We start from the raw sequence: 19,351 nt of genomic DNA, 5'->3' as shown, positions 1-19,351 counted from the left end.
AGTGGCAATTTAAAACTCCTGCTAAGTGACTCTAAACTAGACATTGGGAATCTGGCGTCATTTCATGCTCACCCATCATGTTAAGAATTTATCGAAAATTGACATACAGTGGTACCTCAGGTTAAGTAAAGTAAAAATGGAAAAGGGGGGAAACCACCAAAGAGGAATTCAAACAAATAGCCAGCACGTGTAGACACAAAGTCAGAAAAGCTAAAGCACAGAATGAACTCAGGCTTGCTAGAGAGGTTAAAAGCAACAAAAAAGGCTTTTATGGGTATGTTCGTAGCAAAAGGAAGAACAAAGAAACAGTGGGGTCACTCAGAGGAGAAGATGGTGAAATGCAAACAGGGGACACAGAAAGGGCTGAACTCCTCAATGCCTTCTTTGCCTCAGTCTTCTCCGATAAGGAAAACAATGCCCGACCTGAAGAATTTGGAGCAAATGATTCAGCAAAGGAAACACAGCCCAGAATAACTAAGGAGACAGTACAAGAATATTTGGCTAGTTTAGATGTATTCAAGTCTCCAGGGCCAGATGAACTGCATCCAAGAGTATTAAAAGAACTGGCAGATGTGCTCTCAGAACCACTGGCAGTCATCTTTGAGAATTCCTGGAGAACAGGCGAAGTCCCGGCAGACTGGAGGAGGGCAAATGTTGTCCCTATTTTCAAAAAGGGGAAAAGAGAGGACCCAAATAATTACCGCCCAGTCAGTCTGACATCAATAGCAGGGAAGATTCTGGAGCAGATCATTAAGCAAACAGTCTGTGAGCACCTAGAAAGGAATGCTGTGATCACCAATAGTCAGCATGGATTTCTGAAAAATAAGTCATGTCAGACTAACCTGATCTCATTTTTTGACAGAATTACAAGCCTGGTAGATGAAGGGAACTCAGTGGATATAGCCTACCTTGATTTCAGTAAGGCATTTGACAAGGTGCCCCATGATATTCTTGTAAAGAAGCTGGTAAAATGCGGTCTTGACTATGCTACCACTCAGTGGATTTGTAACTGGCTGACTGACCGAACCCAAAGGGTGCTCATCAATGGTTCCTCTTCATCCTGGAGAAGAGTGACTAGTGGGGTGCCACAGGGTTTTGTCTTGGGCCCGGTCTTATTTAACATCTTTATCAACGACTTGGATGATGGACTCAAGGGCATCCTGATCAAATTTGCAGATGACACCAAACTGGGAGGGGTGGCTAACACCCCAGAGGACAGGATCACACTTCAAAACGACCTTGACAGATTAGAGAACTGGGCAAAAACAAACAAAATGAATTTTAACAGGGAGAAAGTAAAGTATTGCACTTGGGCAAAAAAAATGAGAGGCACAAATACAAGATGGGTGACACCTGGCTTGAGAGCAGTACATGTGAAAAGGATCTAGGAGTCTTGGTTGACCACAAACTTGACATGAGCCAACAGTGTGACGCGGCAGCTAAAAAAGCCAATGCAATTCTGGGCTGCATCAATAGGAGTATAGCATCTAGATCAAGGGAAGTAATAGTGCCACTGTATTCTGCTCTGGTCAGACCACACCTGGAGTACTGTGTCCAGTTCTGGGCACCACAGTTCAAGAAGGACACTGACAAACTGGAACGTGTCCAGAGGAGAGCAACCAAAATGGTCAAAGGCCTGGAAACGATGCCTTATGAGGAACGGCTAAGGGAGCTGGGCATGTTTAGCCTGGAGAAGAGGAGGTTAAGGGGTGATATGATAGCCATGTTCAAATATATAAAAGGATGTCACATAGAGGAGGGAGAAAGGTTGTTTTCTGCTGCTCCAGAGAAGCGGACACGGAGCAATGGATCCAAACTACAAGAAAGAAGATTCCACCTAAACATTAGGAAGAACTTCCTGATAGTAAGAGCTGTTCGACAGTGGAATTTGCTGCCAAGGAGTGTGGTGGAGTCTCGTACTTTGGAGGTCTTTAAGCAGAGGCTTGACAACCATATGTCAGGAGTGCTCTGATGGTGTTTCCTGCTTGGCAGGGGGTTGGACTCGATGGCCCTTGTGGTCTCTTCCAACTCTATGATTCTATGATTCTATGAAGTACTTAATTCGTTCCGGAGGTCCGTTCTTAACCTGAAACTGTTCTTAACCTGAAGCACCACTTTAGCTGATGCGGCCTCCCACTGCTGCCGCACCGCTGCATGATTTCTGTTCTCATCCTGAAGCAAAGTTCTTAACCTGAAGCACTATTTCTGGGTTAGCGGAGTCTGTAACCTGAAGCGTATGTAACCTGAGGTACCACTGTAGTTGTTAAATGTGGCCTCTAAGACCCTTGCTAAATCATCATCATCACTTTTAATTTGTATACCGCCTTTCTATCTTACAATACTCAAGGCGGCTTACAAGCTGAAGAAACAAAGAATGTGCACCTTATAACAATCTAATGCGATACAAAAAATGTGATAATAAAACATAGCTTTAAAATAAGCAACCTACGTCAAATAAAGCAACATTCAACAATCATTAGAATAGTGTAGAATAATAATATCAGCATATAAAAATTAAAGAGAAACCCACTATAAATAAATAAATTACAATAAATAAATAAATTGCAATAAATAATTTCAAAACTGCAATCAATAAAACAACAGCCAGCCACAGTGCATAAAATAATACAATACAAATTGAGAAGCAGAGACTGGAGGGTGGGGAAGGAGGCCTTGCCTGGTGGAGTCTCTTTCAGGCCTTGGAAAGCTGGTAACACTGGATCAAATTCATCAGTTTTGTTAAATCAATTCAACCAGAGTTTCCCAAACTTGGGTCTCCTGCTGTTTTTGGACCACAACTCCCATCATGCCTAGCTAACAGGACCAGTGGTCAGGGATGATGGGAATTGTAGTCCAAAAGCAGCTGGAGACCCAAGTTTGAGAAAGCCTGAATTAAACTGAATAGTTTCGACTGGATTTTGAATGTATGTGCAATTGATTGCTACCGTTTTGAATTCCATTGCATTGCCAGCTTCCTTTGTGGGTCATGCAAAGAGCTATTCTGAATAATGCTTTTTATAGGGAAGGGGGGCACTGGGATGACTTTATGGAAGCAAAAAGGCGGTGGCCCCCCAAAAAGTTTGGGAACCGCTGATTTACCTGCTTATGATCCACGCAACAGTCACCTCCAGGCTTGACTACTGTAATTCGCTCTACGCGGGGCTGCCCTTGAAGCTGTCCCAGAAACTCCAGCGGGTGCAGAATGCTGCAACGAGGCTCCTCACGGGGTCTCTGCCATGGGAGCATATTCACCCAGTGCTTTACCAGTTGCACTGGCTCCCGGTGGAGTACAGGGTCAGGTTCAAGGTGCTGGTTTTGACCTTTAAAGCCATTCACGGCCTAGGACCCTCGTACCTACGAGACCGCCTCTCCTGGTATGCCCCACGGAGGACCTTAAGGTCCATATATAGCAACACCCTAGAGGTCCCGGGCCCTAAGGAAGTCAGCCTCAACCAGAGCAGGGCCTTTTCAACGCTGGCCCCGGCCTGGTGGAACGCTCTGCCTCATGAGACCAGGGCCCTGCGGGATCTGATTTCTTTCCACAGGGCCTGTAAGACAGAGATGTTCCACCTGGCCTTTGGCTTAGAATCAGTTTGATTCCCTCCCCCTCTTTCTTTTTCCTTTCTCCTCCTGTGAAGAGGCTGCATCCTAATGTTTTAATGTTGGAATTTAAACTTTTTAAATCGTATTTTAATCAACTTGTTTTTATTATTGGTTGTTAGCTGCCCTGAGCCCAGTCTTGGCTGGGGAGGGTGGGGTATAAATAAAAAAATATTATTATTATTATGGTCTACAGCCTGGGCAGAAGGAGAATCTAATTTCGTGGGTTCGGTTGGCTGCTGTCATCTTGCCTCTTGACCTTGCTGTTTCCTCTTTGCAGGGTTCTTCATGTACATTGAAGCCTCCAGTCCCAGGAAGGAAGGAGACCGGGCCAGACTGACTAGTCCTCTTTTCAGCATCCCCCCCAAAAACCCCTACGGAGCCACCAACACAGCATACTGCTTCAGCTTCTATTACAACATGTACGGACAACACATAGGTGAGCTGATTCTGCCGCTCGTGTTAAACTGCCTCCCACAGTTTGGTCAAACTCATGCTGGTATCTTCTATAACACTGTCCAACCATCTTTCCAACATCAGGGTCTTTTCCAGGGGGTCTTCTCTTCTCATGAGGTGGCCAAAGTCTTGGAGCCTCAGCTTCAGGATCTGTCCTTCCAGTGAGCACTCAGGGCTGATTTCCTTCAGAATGGAGAGGTTGGATCTTCTTGCAGTCCATGGGACTCTCAAGAGTCTCCTCCAGCACCAGAATTCAAAAGAATCAATTCTTTGGCGATCAGCCTTCTTTATGGTCCAGCTCTCACTTCCATACATCACTACTGGGAAAACCATAGCTTTAACTATACGGACCTTTGTTGGCAAGGTGATGTCTCTGCTTTTTAAGATGCTGTCTAGGTTTGTCATTGCTTTTCTCCCAAGAAGCAGGCGTCTTTTAATTTCGTGACTGCTGTCACCATCTGCAGTGATCATGGAGCCCAAGAAAGTAAAATCTCTCACTGCCTCCATTTCTTCCCCTTCTATTTGCCAGGAGGTGATGGGACCAGTGGCCATGATCTTCGTTTTTTTAATGTTGAGCTTCAGACCATATTTTGCGCTCTCCTCTTTCACCCTCAATAAAAGGTTCTTTAATTCCTCCTCACTTTCTGCCATCAAAACTGTGTCATTTGCATAACTGAGGTTGTTGATATTTCTTCCGGCAATCTTAATTCCAGTTTGGGATTCATCCAGTCCAGCCTTTTGCATGATGAATTCTGCATATAAGTTAAATAACACATAGGTGAGCTGATTCTGCCACTCGTGTTAATTTCACTGCTGTCACGAGATACGTTTGCCCAGATCTTCTGATTGATGTTGAATGTTCTCTGGGCAGGGAAGATTCCTCTCCTCCTCTCCTCTTCTCCCCTACCTTTGACCTTTATTCTGTCCTTCATCTCCAGCGCCTGGTCTTTGGGGATGAGCTGAGACTGCTTAGCAAACATTGCTACTGGCCTTGCCCTTTTCAACATCTCTTGCTTGACCTCCGGAGAGAATTCAGACGTGGAGAAGTTGGTGGAAGAGAGCTCTGGCTTAGCCAAATGCCCCAGGGAGGTCCATTGTCTCTCACCACGGCCAGCCTTTATTCTTAATGTTCCCAGACATCCCATTACATCTCAGCCGTTAGATCATAGGATCACAGAAGCGTAGAGTTGAAAGGAAGTTGTGCAGATTTATTTTATGTTATTTTATTTATATAAAAAAATCTGTACTGCTGCATCATTAAATAGATGTGTATATATCAAAGCTGTTTACAACAAAAGTACAATAGAAACCATATAAAGAGTTAAAATCTGGCATCAGTCAACTACTGAGTGAAGGTTGTATTCATAACTACCTGGCAAAATAGAAAGGTTTTCAGCAGGCATTTAAAAGCTGGCACAGAAGGCACAGTGGCAGGGAGTTCCACAGGACTGGACTAGTTTCTTATTGCTACCAAGTGAGCCTCTCCAGCTCAGGGAATGACCAACAAAACTCGTGCAGATGATCTCAGAGATCGAGTTGGGATTGAAGAGTTCAGTCGATCCCTGAGAGACCCCGGACATAAATTGTTCCGGGCTTTGGGAATTAATCCAAGGACTTCGAACCCAGGTCTGTACTGGATGTGCAACTGGTGCAGCTGTTTTAACCACGGTGTGCTGTGTTCATCAGCAACCCATCAACATTCTGCACCAGCTGGAGTCTCCAAACCAGACCCAGCCTCTGGCCCTGCTGGGCACAAGTAGCAGGTAGCCTTCAGAAGGTCACCCAGATACGAATATGGCCCTCGGGCATGAAAAGCACTCCCTGCACCTCTTTCTGGGACATGAAGCCACGGGTCTGGCTGTGGATTCCTTCTGCCAGTGCCCACATTGCAAGTCTTGGCCTACTGACTGCCTCCGTCTTTCATCGCTGCCTGGGATTATTCGTCATCAAAAATCTTCCAGCCGGAATCTGTTCCAAGGGATTTTGGAGACTGTTAAATTAGGGTAATGGATCTGGAAGAGGGCAGGGAGCTTGCTGAGATGAATCGACATCTGCCGTACAAAAGGTTCCCCCCTGAGTCTGGGGAAAAGATCTGGGAGCCTGAGCATCTCGAGCGCCATTTGTCCGAGCGCCCCAGCGTCTTAAAACCTTCTTAAGCTCTTTGCGGAGATCAAACGGGGCTGCCTGGCAACATCCATATGCATGAAAGCTCTGCTCCTTATTAGAGCGGGAATGAAAGGCCTCGCCGGGCAGACACGAGTTTGGGGGATAAGCTCCTTTCAAACTTCTCTGGGGTTACTCTTCCGTAAAGTCACCAAGTCAGTTGGAACAAGCTTCTGAGGCCTTCACCAAGTGCCCTCGGAGGTTTGAGGTCTGAATAAGGCAGGTGCTGTTGTTGTTGTTTAGTTGTTTAGTCATGTCTGACTCTTCGTGACTCCCCGGACCAGAGCACGCCAGGCACTCCTGTCTTCCACTGCCTCCTGCAGTTTGGTCAAACTCATGCTGGTAGCTTGAGAACACTGTCCCACCATCTCGTCCTCTGTCGTCCCCTTCTCCTTGTGCCCTCCATCTTTCCCAACATCAGGGTCTTTTCCAGGGAGTCTTCTCTTCTCATGAGGTGGCCAAAGTATTGGAGCCTCAGCTTCAGGATCTATCCTTCCAGTGAGCACTCAGGGCTGATTTCCTTCAGAATGGAGAGGTTTGATCTCCTTGCAGTCCATGGGACTCTCAAGAGTCTCCTCCAGCACCAGAATTCAAAAGCATCCATTCTTTGGCGATCAGCCTTCTTTATGGTCCAGCTCTCACTTCCATACATCACTACTGGGGAAACCATAGCTTGAACTATAGGGCATTTGTCGGCAAGGTGATGTCTTCTTTTTAAGATGCTGTCTAGGTTTGTCACTGCTTTTCTCCCAAGAAGCAGGCGTCTTCTTACATGTCTTCAAATCACTGCTGATGCATTTGCGAAGCTAAGCAGGGTGTGGTGTGGTTTCAGATTGGATGAGGAGAACTGTGTGTTGAGATTTCTGCATTGCATAGGGTTGGACTAGATGCCTCTGGGGGTCCCATCTGTGATTCTGCGAGTCTGTGATTCAAGAGCTCTGGCTCAGCGGCCCATTTCAGGTTTCTCTTGCGGCATCCCATCACCCAACATCTCACAACCTCCTAACCTTTGCCTTCTGCTGTGTGTGTTTGCTTCCCCCCCAAAGGAACCTTGAATGTCTACCTGCGGTTAAAGAATCAGGCTTCCATAGAAAACCCCTTCTGGTCATCGAGCGGCAACAAAGGGCAGCATTGGTCTCAGGCCCGAGTGAATATACACCCAAACACTTCGTTTCAGGTAAGATGGTTGTCTTAGAGGAGGAGGAAAGGAGGGACAATGAGCCGTAGTCTCACATTCAACCCACGTTTTCTTGGCTTCCTGCTTTATAAAAACCGACCTGTCATGCACAAAGCACAAGCAACGTGCCTAAGGTTTGCACAATTCCACTCAATCCCAACAAAAATTATACGAAACGCAATAAAAACGATCACAATTATACTGCAAAGAAAAACATAGCAGCAGTTCATAGCAGCAAGGAGGTTCCTCTAACATATTTTTTAAAAAAATCTGTTATGCATGAATGTGCACTCATGGGAGCAAGCACACTGCCAGCAAAAAGCTCATAAATCGCTTTCAGTGTTTTGAAGTTTTTTGGGGTTTGGGGGGCAGGATCCAAAACAGGGTGGAACAAAAGAGAAAAATCTCCAGGCAGGAATCGTCACCCATAACTAGACTGAGCTTTGGATGTCTCATATTGCAAGTGCTAGAACAGGGGTCAGCAAACTTACCGCGCCTCGGGGCAGTGTCTCCAGCGCTGATCGCACAGCGGGCTGGAGGGTGGGGGAGCGCATGCCCATACGTGTGCGCACACACTATTTCCAGTGCACTTCCGGGTCGGAGGAGCACTGGAAATCGCTTGTGTGCATGTGCACGGGCCTCCTCTGACCTGGATGTGACCGAAAATAATGCTAAATAATGCTTGCGCATGCGTACAACACTTGCACATGCGCACAAGCTATTTCCGGTGCTCCTCCGACCCGGAAGTGGGCAGCCGTGCAGCGCAGCGCCGGTAAGAGTGGGCAGCGGGTGGTGGGGGTCTCTGCGGGCCTGATAAACGAGTCCCTCGGGCCTTATCTGGCCCGCTGGCCTTAGTTTGGGGACCCCTGTGCTAGAGACACAGGGATCCCACTGAGATTTTGCAAGTGTTTCAGTTCTTTCCTCCAATTTAACAAACCGAAGCTCCAATCTGATTATCGCCAAAAGCAGCCCGTGAGATTATTGACTTGAATGTAATCTGCCCTGAGAACCTTGGACGAAAGGTACTCTAGAATCATAGGACTGAGGAGTTGGAAGGGACCTGCGGGTCATCTAATCCAGCAACTCCCCCTGCAATGCAGGAATCACATATCATAGAACTATAGATTTGGAAGGGTCCCCAGGGGTCATCTAGTCCAACCCCCTGCAATGCAGGAATCTCAGCTCAAGCAACCCTGACAGATGGCCATCATATTAGTAAATCCCCATAGCCGTCTGCTACAAGCCTACCCACTTCCCAGGGAGCTCTGAATACCAATTGCTGGGAATAAGGCATGGAGGAGTGATCTCGCACTCAGGTCCTTCTGGCAGGCTTCCCATGGACACCTGCTTGGTCCCTATGTGATCAGGCTGCAGACTAGATGGGCTCCCTTTGGCCCAATCCTTCTTCTGGACCCTCCTTATCTTCTCCTGAGTTAGTTGATTCACCATTGGTGGGGCTTCCTTCTGAGTAATGGGGTTGCACTGTCTGTGTCTAAATAGCCACCCAAGTTAGGAGGACATTCCTGGGTGCTGAAGCTCAAATGTGGAATGACACATCTTCCTTTGGGACAGTCATGGGCACAGGAGACTCAGGCTCCTGGTCTTAGATGTAACGTCCAAAGATGGATGAAATTCAGAGTCTTCTGAACTGGCAGATGGTGATTGAGGTCCAACATTCACAGTCGTCCAGTAGTTCCATTATTATAATGTGTTACTCATCTCTTCGTTTGGGTTGCTGATCAAAGCATTTTTATTTTATTTTTTGCATATGATGACATTGCTGATTAAGCATCAATATTGGACTTTATATTGCCAGGCAAAGCATTCTCTCCCCTCTTGCATATGCATCTGAAAAGGTCTGAAGGTCTGGAGCATCTGCAGATGATTGGCAGATGCTTCCTGAAATGGGTCAGGTGGCTGAATAGATCCGTTCTGGTTTCTTGCTCTTGGCTGATGAACAAAATTGATCCTTTTGTGTTAATGCACCTGCCAGAGCTACGATGCTGGATTTCACACGTTGCAGAGGAAATGAAGATTTGGCTGCTTTTGAGGGGCATCCAATGAAATTCAAGTTGTCCCTGTGGCGCACTCACAGCCATGTTGCCTTTTCATAGATACCTCAAACTCAGTGGGGCTTGCATCTCAGCAGCCATGGTTAGAACTGAATTGCAACTAGGGATATAGAGTAATACAGCACTGATTTCTATTCTGAGACATATTTCCTGCGTGCCGCTCTGTTTCCACTCTGCTGCGATTCGGCTTCTGACAAACCTGCTCTTTTCCACCTTGCTCTCTCGCCTGTGGCCTTATTTCCCATGATTAATTACGCCATCAGTTGTGCAACTATTAGGCTGGTCCACCCCATTCATTTCAATGCAAAGGAAACACAATGCAAATTGCAGAGGGGAGAGGCAATAATCAATTGTGTGTCATTTGCAGAATGAAAACCACAATGAATACTGACAGGGGGACATTCAGACCAAGAGGGAAACTGCTTACAAGTATAGAGAGGGCAGGGAGATAGTGAATGTGAGTCCCATGGGGTTCTAGTCTATGCAGTGTACCCCAAGAACTTTGCCATTCCCAAGATAACCCCCCCACACACACTGAAAACCCCCAACCCCGGATGCATCTGTGATGTAAATAGCTTTTGCACAACTCATTGCTAACTCCAATGCCCTGTCCTTCTTACTTTCCCCATGAACAGGACTAGCGAGAATCTGTTTCAGTGGAATCATTCAACTTGTCCATTCGCTCCTGGAGTTTCCTGCCTCCCTGGTTCCCCTGCCCCTCCTTTTCTTATTTTACAGCATAAAACAAATTTAGGGCCGTGAAAATGCTGAACAAATAAAGCCGAATAAATGTCAGCACAGCTGGAACTTTAAATTACTTTCTTTCTTTTTTGCAGCTCCTGGGCCAACCAAACTTTATTTTGCATTTCAGAGCCTAAATGGGAAGGGATGTAAACCTCCCAGTTAATTTTAAGTAGAGTGAATCAGAGTGAATCTCTGTCTGCAGTAAATGCTGTTGCTCCAGCACAGAAATTAAAGCTTTTTATAGGTTAATTCGCACACTGAAGTGCATCCAAGATTTATTTTATGCTTTCCAGGCCCACATATCATCGGCGAAGCATTTCTCATCTGAAGAGGGGATTATGAATGCTTTGCAGCAATCCCTGATTCTAAATGACCAGCTAAGGCAGGGATAAATTATAGCAAGAGCATTTCCTAGTATAAACTAGAATTTAACATTACTGGAGTGCTGTTTTGTATAGATGAAAAGAGTGCCAGTCCTTGCCCAAAGGACCTTCTGAGATCTCACTGCCGTCTCGCAGTCTGACAGTCTGATATAGCCCTTTTCTGAACCACCATAAGATATGCATTAACCACAAAGAATATAGAATCGTAGAGTTGGAATGATCCCCTGAGGGACATCTAGTACAAGCACCACACTGCAGGAATCACAGCTAAAGAATCTCTGACAGATAGCCACCCAACCTCTGTTTAAAAACCTCCAAGGAAAGAGAGTCTACCACTTTCCCAGGTGCTCCATCCCATGGCAAGCAGCTCTTGCAATCAGAAAGTTTTCCCTAATGTTTAGTGTGAGTCTCCTTTTCTAATTATTTGAATGCATCGATTCAGGTCCTCCCCTCTGGAGCATGAGAAAACAAGGTTTCTCCACCTTTAACGTAACAGCCCTTGAGATATTTGAAGATGGCTCTCATTGAACCCCACCTATCCACAATTCAAGCTATTGGGCCAGATGACATGAGGGGTGCCCATAGGGAGAAGGAAGACCACCCATCCAGGTGATGGAGGAATATGACACACAGAAGCAGGACTGTCAGGACCCATGCTGTGTCCCTGGAGCTGCAAAATTGATTCCTTGCCCTTATCTCAGACACTGATTCGGACCCAGAGGAGCAGAGACAGCAGTTGTCTCATGGTTTCAGTTGTCTCTATAATAATGCACAGAGTATGGGAAACAAGCAAGATGAATTTGAGCTTTTAATTCAGGATGGCAAATATGACCTGGTAGGCATTACTGAAACCTGGTGGGATAAAACTCATGACTAAAATGTAAGAAACTGAGGGGTATAACCTGCTCAAAAGGAATAGACCAAACAGGAAGGGGGGAGGAGGAGTAGCACTGCATGTAAAGGATGTGTACACTTATGAAGAAATCCGTGACCTGGAGCATGGAAGGCAGATTGGGAGTATATGGGTAAAAACTGTAGGTGAGGGAAACAACTGTTCTCTTACTGTGGGGGTCTGTGATGGATCTCCAAGCCAGTCTGAAGACTTGGATGATGCCTTCTTTCCTTCTTCTTTTTTTGCATTTAATCTTTATTGATTTTTTAGTATACATCACAATTATCATTCTCCATCAGAGATATACATAAAAAGGGAAAAAAATACTTAAACGTTAAAAAAATACTTAAATGTTGAAAATGAAATAAAATTACCATATTTTTCCGTGTATAAGGCTAGGTTTTTTCCCTTTAAAATAATGTCAAAAATTAGGGGCGTCTTATACACAGATATATCTTCCCCCATATTCTTAAATCTGAGTCCCCCAAAATAGGGGACATCATATACATGGGGGCATCTTATAGACGGAAAAATACGGTATATAGTAAAGTATTAAGGCTTCCCTCCACGTGGGTCCTCTACATTTCTATATTAACTGCATATTGAATAACGTCTAGTTTATATTTATCCAATATATGCATAGGTTATGTCACCTTGCAGGAGTCATTCAAAGCCTGCCAAAGATTTCAGATGTTTACAATGTTTGGTCGTCATGATAATAATAATAATAATAATAATAATAATAATAATAATAATAATAATAATAATAATTTATTTATACCCCACCCATCTGGCTGGGCTTCCCCAGTCGTTCCTAACTTTCCCTGTTAGGCTTGCCATCTCAGCGTACTCAATCAGTTTTGCCTGCCATTCCATTTTTGTCTGTATAGTGTCTCCTTTCCAACATTGGGCTACTAGTATTCTCACGGCTGTGGTTGCATACGTAAATAACATCCTCAAATCTTTCGGTATATCTACGCCTATAATACCTAGGAGAAAGGCTTCGGGATTTTTGGCGAAGGTTAACTAAAATAATTTAGTTCATGGTCGATCATGTCCCAAAATTCCTTTATCTTTTTGCATTTCCACCACATATGGTACATAGTAAAGAAATGTAAAGAAACAGAAGGAACTGTGGATGATGCCTTCTTAAAACAGATTACAGTGGTGCCTCGCAAGACGAAAAGAATCCGTTCCGTGAGTCTCTTCGTCTTGCGGTTTTTTCGTCTTGCGAAGCAAGCCCATTAGCGGCTTAGCGGATTAGCGCTATTAGCGACTTAGCGGGCTTAGCGGATCAGCTGTTAAGCGGCTTAGCGGTTCATCTGATAAGCTGTTTAGCGGATCAGCTGATAAGCGCCTTAGCAGCTTGGGAAAAGGGGGGGGAGGGGAAAAACCCGCAGGAACTCGCAAGACATTTTCGTCTTGTGAAGCAAGCCCATAGGAAATTTGTTTTGCGAAGCACCTCCAAAACGGAAAACCCTTTCGTCTAGTGGGTTTTCCGTCTTGCGAGGCATTCGTCTTGCGGGGCACCACTGTACCGAACATTCAGAAAGGAGAGATATGGTAGCCATAGGAGATTCAACTGGCCCTGTATCTGTTGGAAGCAACTCTGCCTGCACGATCCCCAATTTCTGTTGCTCCTGCTGCACTGATCATCTTTTTCAGGTGCATCTCATGTGATCTCATTGCAGGTTGTTTTTGAAGGGATCCGTGGCAAGGGTATCGAAGGCGACATCGCCATCGACGACATCTCGATTGTGGAAGGCGAATGCACAAAAGAGGACTATGTGAACAATCGTAAGTGCCTCTATGACCCACCTTCATCCTCGCAGCAGCGTTTCAGCCACAATCTGCTCCCAGGCCCCAGTGTGGATGTAATAATCTAAGTTCTTTTCGTTCTCTCTTTCTTTTATTCAACTTATACACCACCCTATACAGTGGCACCTCGGGTTACATACGCTTCAGGTTACATACGCTTCAGGTTACAGACTCCGCTAACCCAGAAATATTACCTCAGGTTAAGAACAGAAATCGCGTGGCGGCAGCAGGAGGCCCCATTAGCTAAAGTGGTGCTTCAGGTTAAGAACAGTTTCAGGTTAAGTATGGACCTCCGGAACCAGTTAAGTACTTAACCTCAGGTACCACTGTACCTGGAGGTCTCAGGGCGGTTCACAACAAGACAACAACATATAAAATCAAACCAAAAGCAATAACCCAATAAACACCCTTCCAAAAAAAGTGCCACATTCTAAAAGGGTGTTGGATGTCAATAAGATCAACCAAAGGCCTGCGTAAAAAGGAACGTTTTTGCCTGCCGCCTAAAGCTGTATAATGAAGGCGCCAGGTGAACTTCCCTGGGGAGAGCGTTCCACAGACGGGGAGCCACTGCAGAGAAGGCCCTGTTCTCGTGCTGCCACCCTCCGGACCTCTCTAGGAGGAGGCAAACGAAGGAGGGCCTCACGAGATGATTTCAGGGTCCGGGTGGGTTCATATGGGAAGAGGCGGTCCTTGAGGTATTGGGGTCCTGAGCCGTTTAAGGCTTTAGAGGTCAAAACCAGCACTTTGAATTGGGCCCAGAAACTAATCAGTAGCCAGTTTAAGTTCGAACCCTTAAGCATAACTACAGAATCCCCTTTCTAGACTACATCCTTGGGAATGAACAGGAGGATCTGGAAAATATTGTAAAACGACAAGAGCGACGGTCCTGAAAATAAACGTGGCAAAAATTTGACGTTTCACCCAAAAAAAAAGCAAAATATATGAGCTATAATAAATGAGTAGAAACTGCAATTAATAAATGCTTTTATCTGGGATGGGAAGAAAAAATGAGCTTAGAGGAAGGCACAATAAATAAGCCATGATCAACAGGAGGGCTTGTTGTGTATTCTAAATATAAGCTACTACTAAGGAACAGGTAAATTCAGTGGTGTAGTTGGGAGGCATGGGGGCCATAGCCCAGGGCATACAATCTGGGGGGGGGGGCACAAACTAGGCAACCCCCGCAGAGGCACCCCTTGTGCCCTGCTGGCATTGGGGGCTGGAGAGCACGGAGGGTGAAGATCCCCCTCTGTGTGTCCTGCCCCCACCTGGCACGCCCAGCCGCATCCCCCCCACTTCCCAGGGTGAATCAAGACCCAAGGGCAGAGAGAGGCTGTGCCACCCACTCTCCTGGACTGGGGTGTGTGAGGGCGCCCCTGTGCCGGTGCTGTAGCGGACTCCCTCCGTGTCGCGCCCCCTTTGGGGACTTGCCCCTTGCACCCGATCCAGGCCCTATTTAGATATGCTCTGCCACTGAGTCAATTGCAATGGGTTACAGGGTTCAGCAAACTTTTTCCGCAGAGGGCCGGTCCACTGTCCCTCAGACCTTGTGGGGGGGGGCAGACTATATTTTGGAGAAAAAATCACCCCCACGACTCTCCCCTCCCTTCTCCACAGCACCGGACGAGCCCCGGTGGCTGCTTACCTGGGCCTTGTGAGTGGCAGGGGCTGGCGGTGGTGGCAGCGGAGGGATGATGAGCGGTGCAAAAGGGCTGGCTCTGGAGAGGGGCTGCTCAAAATGGCGCTCAGCCAGCTTTGCCCGGCCCCCTTCCTCCTCTAGGCAGGGCAAGGAGGAGCCAGGAGGAGGGAGGGAGGAGGCAGCGCTGCAATGCATGTGAGGGAGAGAAATGGTGCAGCCCAAACGAACAGAATCCCCATGCTGATCCACATGGCGATTCCCAGACCGTCCGTGGGCTGGATCCAGAAGGCAATTGGGCCAGATCCGGCCCCTGGGCCTTAGTTTGCCAACCCATGGGTTACGCCTTAGTTTGCAGAAGATCAGTATTTGTTTATTTGTTTGTTTCCTGCCCTTCACCCTAAGGTCTCTGAGCAGGTTAAAGCGCTATAATTCAGCAGAGCATCAGAACATTAAAACGCTACGGCAGATTGCTCCCATTTCTCCGGTTCGCTCTCCCATGCACATCTCCTCGTATTACGGCATGAAATGTGTAAGAGGCTTAATGTCTCCTGACTGCTTCCTTTGGAACAGAAGACTTGCAAACGGGGAAGCGGCCCCTTAATCGCAATTTAAGTGGCTCACCGCTCTGTCCCTTTAGCCGAGGACGCTGCTCGTTTGTCATTAACCCCACGCGACATTCAGGCCAACACTGAATTGAAGCGGTGGGTTGCTCATGAGGGTGAACTAGCCAGAAAGGAGGAGAAAAATACAGTTCTAGTTAATGGCATTACGGAACAAGATGCACAACTGGAAAAATAGAATTGCTGGAAGGGACTGCGAGGGTCATGTAGTCTATCCCCTCAGGGCTGTCCTTAGCATATGCGGCGCCGGGGCGCAAAAAACTGCCCAGCACCCCCAATTTATGGGGGCAGAGTTGTTGAACTTTTCGGAGTCATGCAACTCTCTCCCAGGCAAGAGGAGAGCAACCCCCCCAGAGGCTTGGGAGGGAAGCTGCGCACCTCGTGTGAGCAGCATGTGTGCGTTGGGGGGCCTCTCTACAGCCCGCCTATCCCAGGCACTCAGAAGGGCAGAGACGACCAGCTGCCTCAGCGCCCACAGCAGAAACGCCTGCGGCACTCCGACGGGCTCTGCTCCACTCGGCAGCGGCTGTTGGCTGGCCTGGCTCTTCAATCCCCAGACTCCAAATCTTGGCCCTGGACTCTTGGCCTGGTGTCCCTGAGAGTCCAGCGCCTGGGTGCCCCGCACCCCTAGCACCTATGGGTAATTCGGCTCTGAGCCCCTGGTAGCAAGTGAACCTCCAGTTCATACCATTGAAAGGGGAGGAGGATAATGAATTTATTGAGCAAATTCTGCACTGAAAGACTATACTTCTAGCAAAATAAAAAAATTCCTTCCAGTAGCACCCTAAAGACCAACTAAGTTAGTTCTTGGTATGAGCTTTCGTGTTCTCCTACTGGTTTCTCTGTTTTGTGATTCTTGATGTCAGATTTATGTCCGTTTATTCTTTGGCGTAAGGTTTGGCCTGTTTGTCCAATATAGAGAGCTGAAGGACACTGTTGGCATTTGATGGCATACACAATGTTAGATGATGAGCAATTAAATAGTCCCGAGATGGTATGTGTGATGTTGTTGGGGCCAGTAATGGTGATCTCAAAGTACCACCCTTCTGAGTAATACCCCTCCCCACCTTCTCTCTATATAGAAGGATCTGGAAACTTCTGTTTCAGTGTATCTGAAGAAGTGTGCATGCACACGAAAGCTCATACCCAGAACAAACTTAGTTGGTCTTTAAGGTGCTACTGGAAGGAATTTTTTTATTTTGACTATGGCAGACCAACACGGCTACCTATCTATACTTCTAGCAGTGATGGAAGGACAGTTTCATAGGAAAATGTGCTTTCTAGGAGGAATGCGTCTGAAATCTGGTCAGATTTTTGGGAGGGCAAAAAACTGTCGCACTGGAAACAGGAAAGGGAGAACTCCTGTCCGTCCACTGAATCCTCAGAGGCCTGCCTAACTCCAACGTTTGCTAACTCTCTTTCCCCTTCTCTCTTCAGATATACCTTCGGGCACAGTCAGGACTCTGCCACATATACGGATTTTCCCCGTTTTCCTTCTCATGTCTGTCTTAAGTCATCAGAGGTGACCTTATTCCGGCAGAGGCTACAGCAGACGAGGTGGGCATGAGGAAACGAGAACATTTTAAAATAGAAACAAAAACTACCAAAGATTCCTCCACTGACTGACTCAAAAACGATTTTTTAAAAAATAAAAAAAGAAGAAGACGATGAAGAAGAAGAATCAAACATTAAAAAAAATATAAATATATATAAAAAAGGGAGCCTTGGGAGTTTATAAAAGACAAAAGAGATGGAGCGACAAAGGGGCTGCGGACGCCACAGTTTTCCACGTGGAAGTGAAGGAGAGAGACCTTCAGGTGCTTTTGTGGTTAATTAGAGACGAACAAACGAAACCAGAGAGAGAAAGAGACACACACACATACACACATGTACACAGCATTCATTGGAAGAACTCTGTCAAAGAGCTATAGAATTCCTTGTTCAAAGCACAAAGTCATGGCTTGTTTTGTTTCAAATGAATAGCTCGCTTGTTGCCATGGAGGTCCTAATGACTTGCCAACGGAGAGATTTCGTGAAAGAGAGAGCGTGGAAGAAGGGGGAACGGAGGAGAGAGCCCACTCCCTACACCTCACTGCGAAACAGGGTAGAAGATGAGCCTGCACTTCTGTTCTTCCCCCTTCCACACGAGGTTTTCCCCCCCGCATCGAGTCCCACGCCGCCCTTTCAGGCCCCCTTTCCTCGCCGCTGCCCTCAGGAAGGAGGACCCAGCGGCACCCGAGCTCTTCTTGAAGACATTCTCGTTTCAGTTCCCCATGGCAAGGCTAGATCCACGGTATGCGGCCTCCTCGCTTTGCATGCATCGACGTAACTCCGGGAACGTTCGGACGTTCGGTGGTGACACGGGTCTGTCCAAAGTTGGCTTGCGGCCACTCGGACGCCATGCCCGGACGCCATCTTCCCCTGCCCCCAGGCCCACGCACCCTCCGAGACCCCTTTCCTCCTGCTCCTCCTCCTCCTCCTCGCTCCGCCCCCTCCCCTCCCAAGCCCGGCCGGAGTCATCCGTTTGAACCAAGTGACGAAACCAAACTACCATCTTTTTTTCTAAAACGCCATGGAAACCAAGTGCCTTCAACAATAACAAGCCTGAGAAGAAGAAAAACGAAACGCGGGGTGGGTGGGGAAACGGAATCACGGAGGGGAGAAGCTTGCAGGTTCGGGGGACGTTTGCAAAAACAAAAAAAAAACTTCTCTTTTTTTCCCCCTAAAGAGCAAAAAATAATAATAATCAATCAATACAAAGTCCATCGTAAACGCTGAAGAGGAATGGTAAAGAGCAAAAGCAGCGAGCTGCTTCTGGAGATGGGTTGACTTGGAAGCCCCTTGCGGGCAGAGACCTTCCCGACAGCCATGGCCTTTCTACGTAGCGCCTGTGAGAAATTGGTGCCCGTTTGATCCTGGGGGAAACGGGGGCAGCCTTTGCTTTTCAGAGTACCATGTGAGGTTGGCTGGAGGAGTTGTAAAAGAAGGTGGTTCACACAGACACAAACACACACAGAGAGAGACACAAACACAGAGTTTTTCTTACTCTAACCTCTGCGCAAAACCAGATTGGTCCTTACTTTTAGCGAGCTGAGGAAGCAGGGGGAGGTCAGCGGGGCGAAGGGAAGCAAACAGACTCTTTGCGTCAAAATGCAGGCCAGCCGACCTGGTTTCATGTCAAAAACACGGAGAAGAGAAGTCCTCTGCCCTTTCATCAGACTCTTGTGCAAAATTGTGAAATATTATTTTATTATTTTAGCAAAATTTTAAGAAAAAAAATACAGAAAAAAACCAACGACAGCAAATCACTTTTACAAAAAAATAATAATAAAAGAAAAAAATAAAACCTGTACAAATTATTTCCAGTTACCTGGCTCCATCCCATACTTATAATCAGCCAATTTTTCCAATACACTGTAAATTTCCCCTTCTATACAAGTCGGTAATGGGAAAAAAAAATTGAAGACCTTTTTTTCCTTAAATTATCTCAGCTTTTGACTTCATTAAAAAGAAAAAGAGTTTTGCCTAAGCAAGAGTTATTATAATTATTACGAATATTCTCCATTCTTTCAGAACCCTGGGGATGGAAAGGGGAGGGGGGAATCGTGTATGCAAATAATTCGGATATTAAAAGGAAGAAAATAAAAGTTCAATATTTGAAAACAGTAATATTTCAAAAAAAAGCACAAAGAGACACAGGTAAACAATGAGGAGGCTTGATTTTATATTTTAAAAAACAATCTGTAGAAAAAAAAACGTTTGTGCCGATGATTCAGTCATTCAACTG

General features: G+C 46.4%; 1 protein-coding gene across 2 annotated transcripts in view; it reads left to right on the top strand.

Annotated features, from left to right (window-relative positions):
* Nucleotides 1-19,093, top strand: part of MDGA2 (MAM domain containing glycosylphosphatidylinositol anchor 2) — a 412,109-nt gene extending 393,016 nt beyond the window's left edge. For both annotated transcript variants that reach the window (XM_081195650.1, XM_081195649.1), the window contains exons 14-17: nucleotides 3,881-4,039; nucleotides 7,266-7,396; nucleotides 13,179-13,284; nucleotides 17,002-19,093. In XM_081195650.1, coding sequence (XP_081051776.1) covers nucleotides 3,881-4,039; nucleotides 7,266-7,396; nucleotides 13,179-13,284; nucleotides 17,002-17,090 — 485 coding nt within the window. In that variant the 3' untranslated portion in view covers nucleotides 17,091-19,093. The remainder of the gene's footprint in view (nucleotides 1-3,880; nucleotides 4,040-7,265; nucleotides 7,397-13,178; nucleotides 13,285-17,001) is intronic.
* Nucleotides 19,094-19,351: the final 258 nt, after the last annotated feature.

This window comes from Podarcis bocagei (assembly GCF_964188305.1).
Source record: "Podarcis bocagei genome assembly, chromosome: 1".
Classification (NCBI taxonomy): domain Eukaryota; kingdom Metazoa; phylum Chordata; class Lepidosauria; order Squamata; family Lacertidae; genus Podarcis; species Podarcis bocagei.
This window is presented reverse-complemented; position numbering and strand designations above follow the sequence as displayed.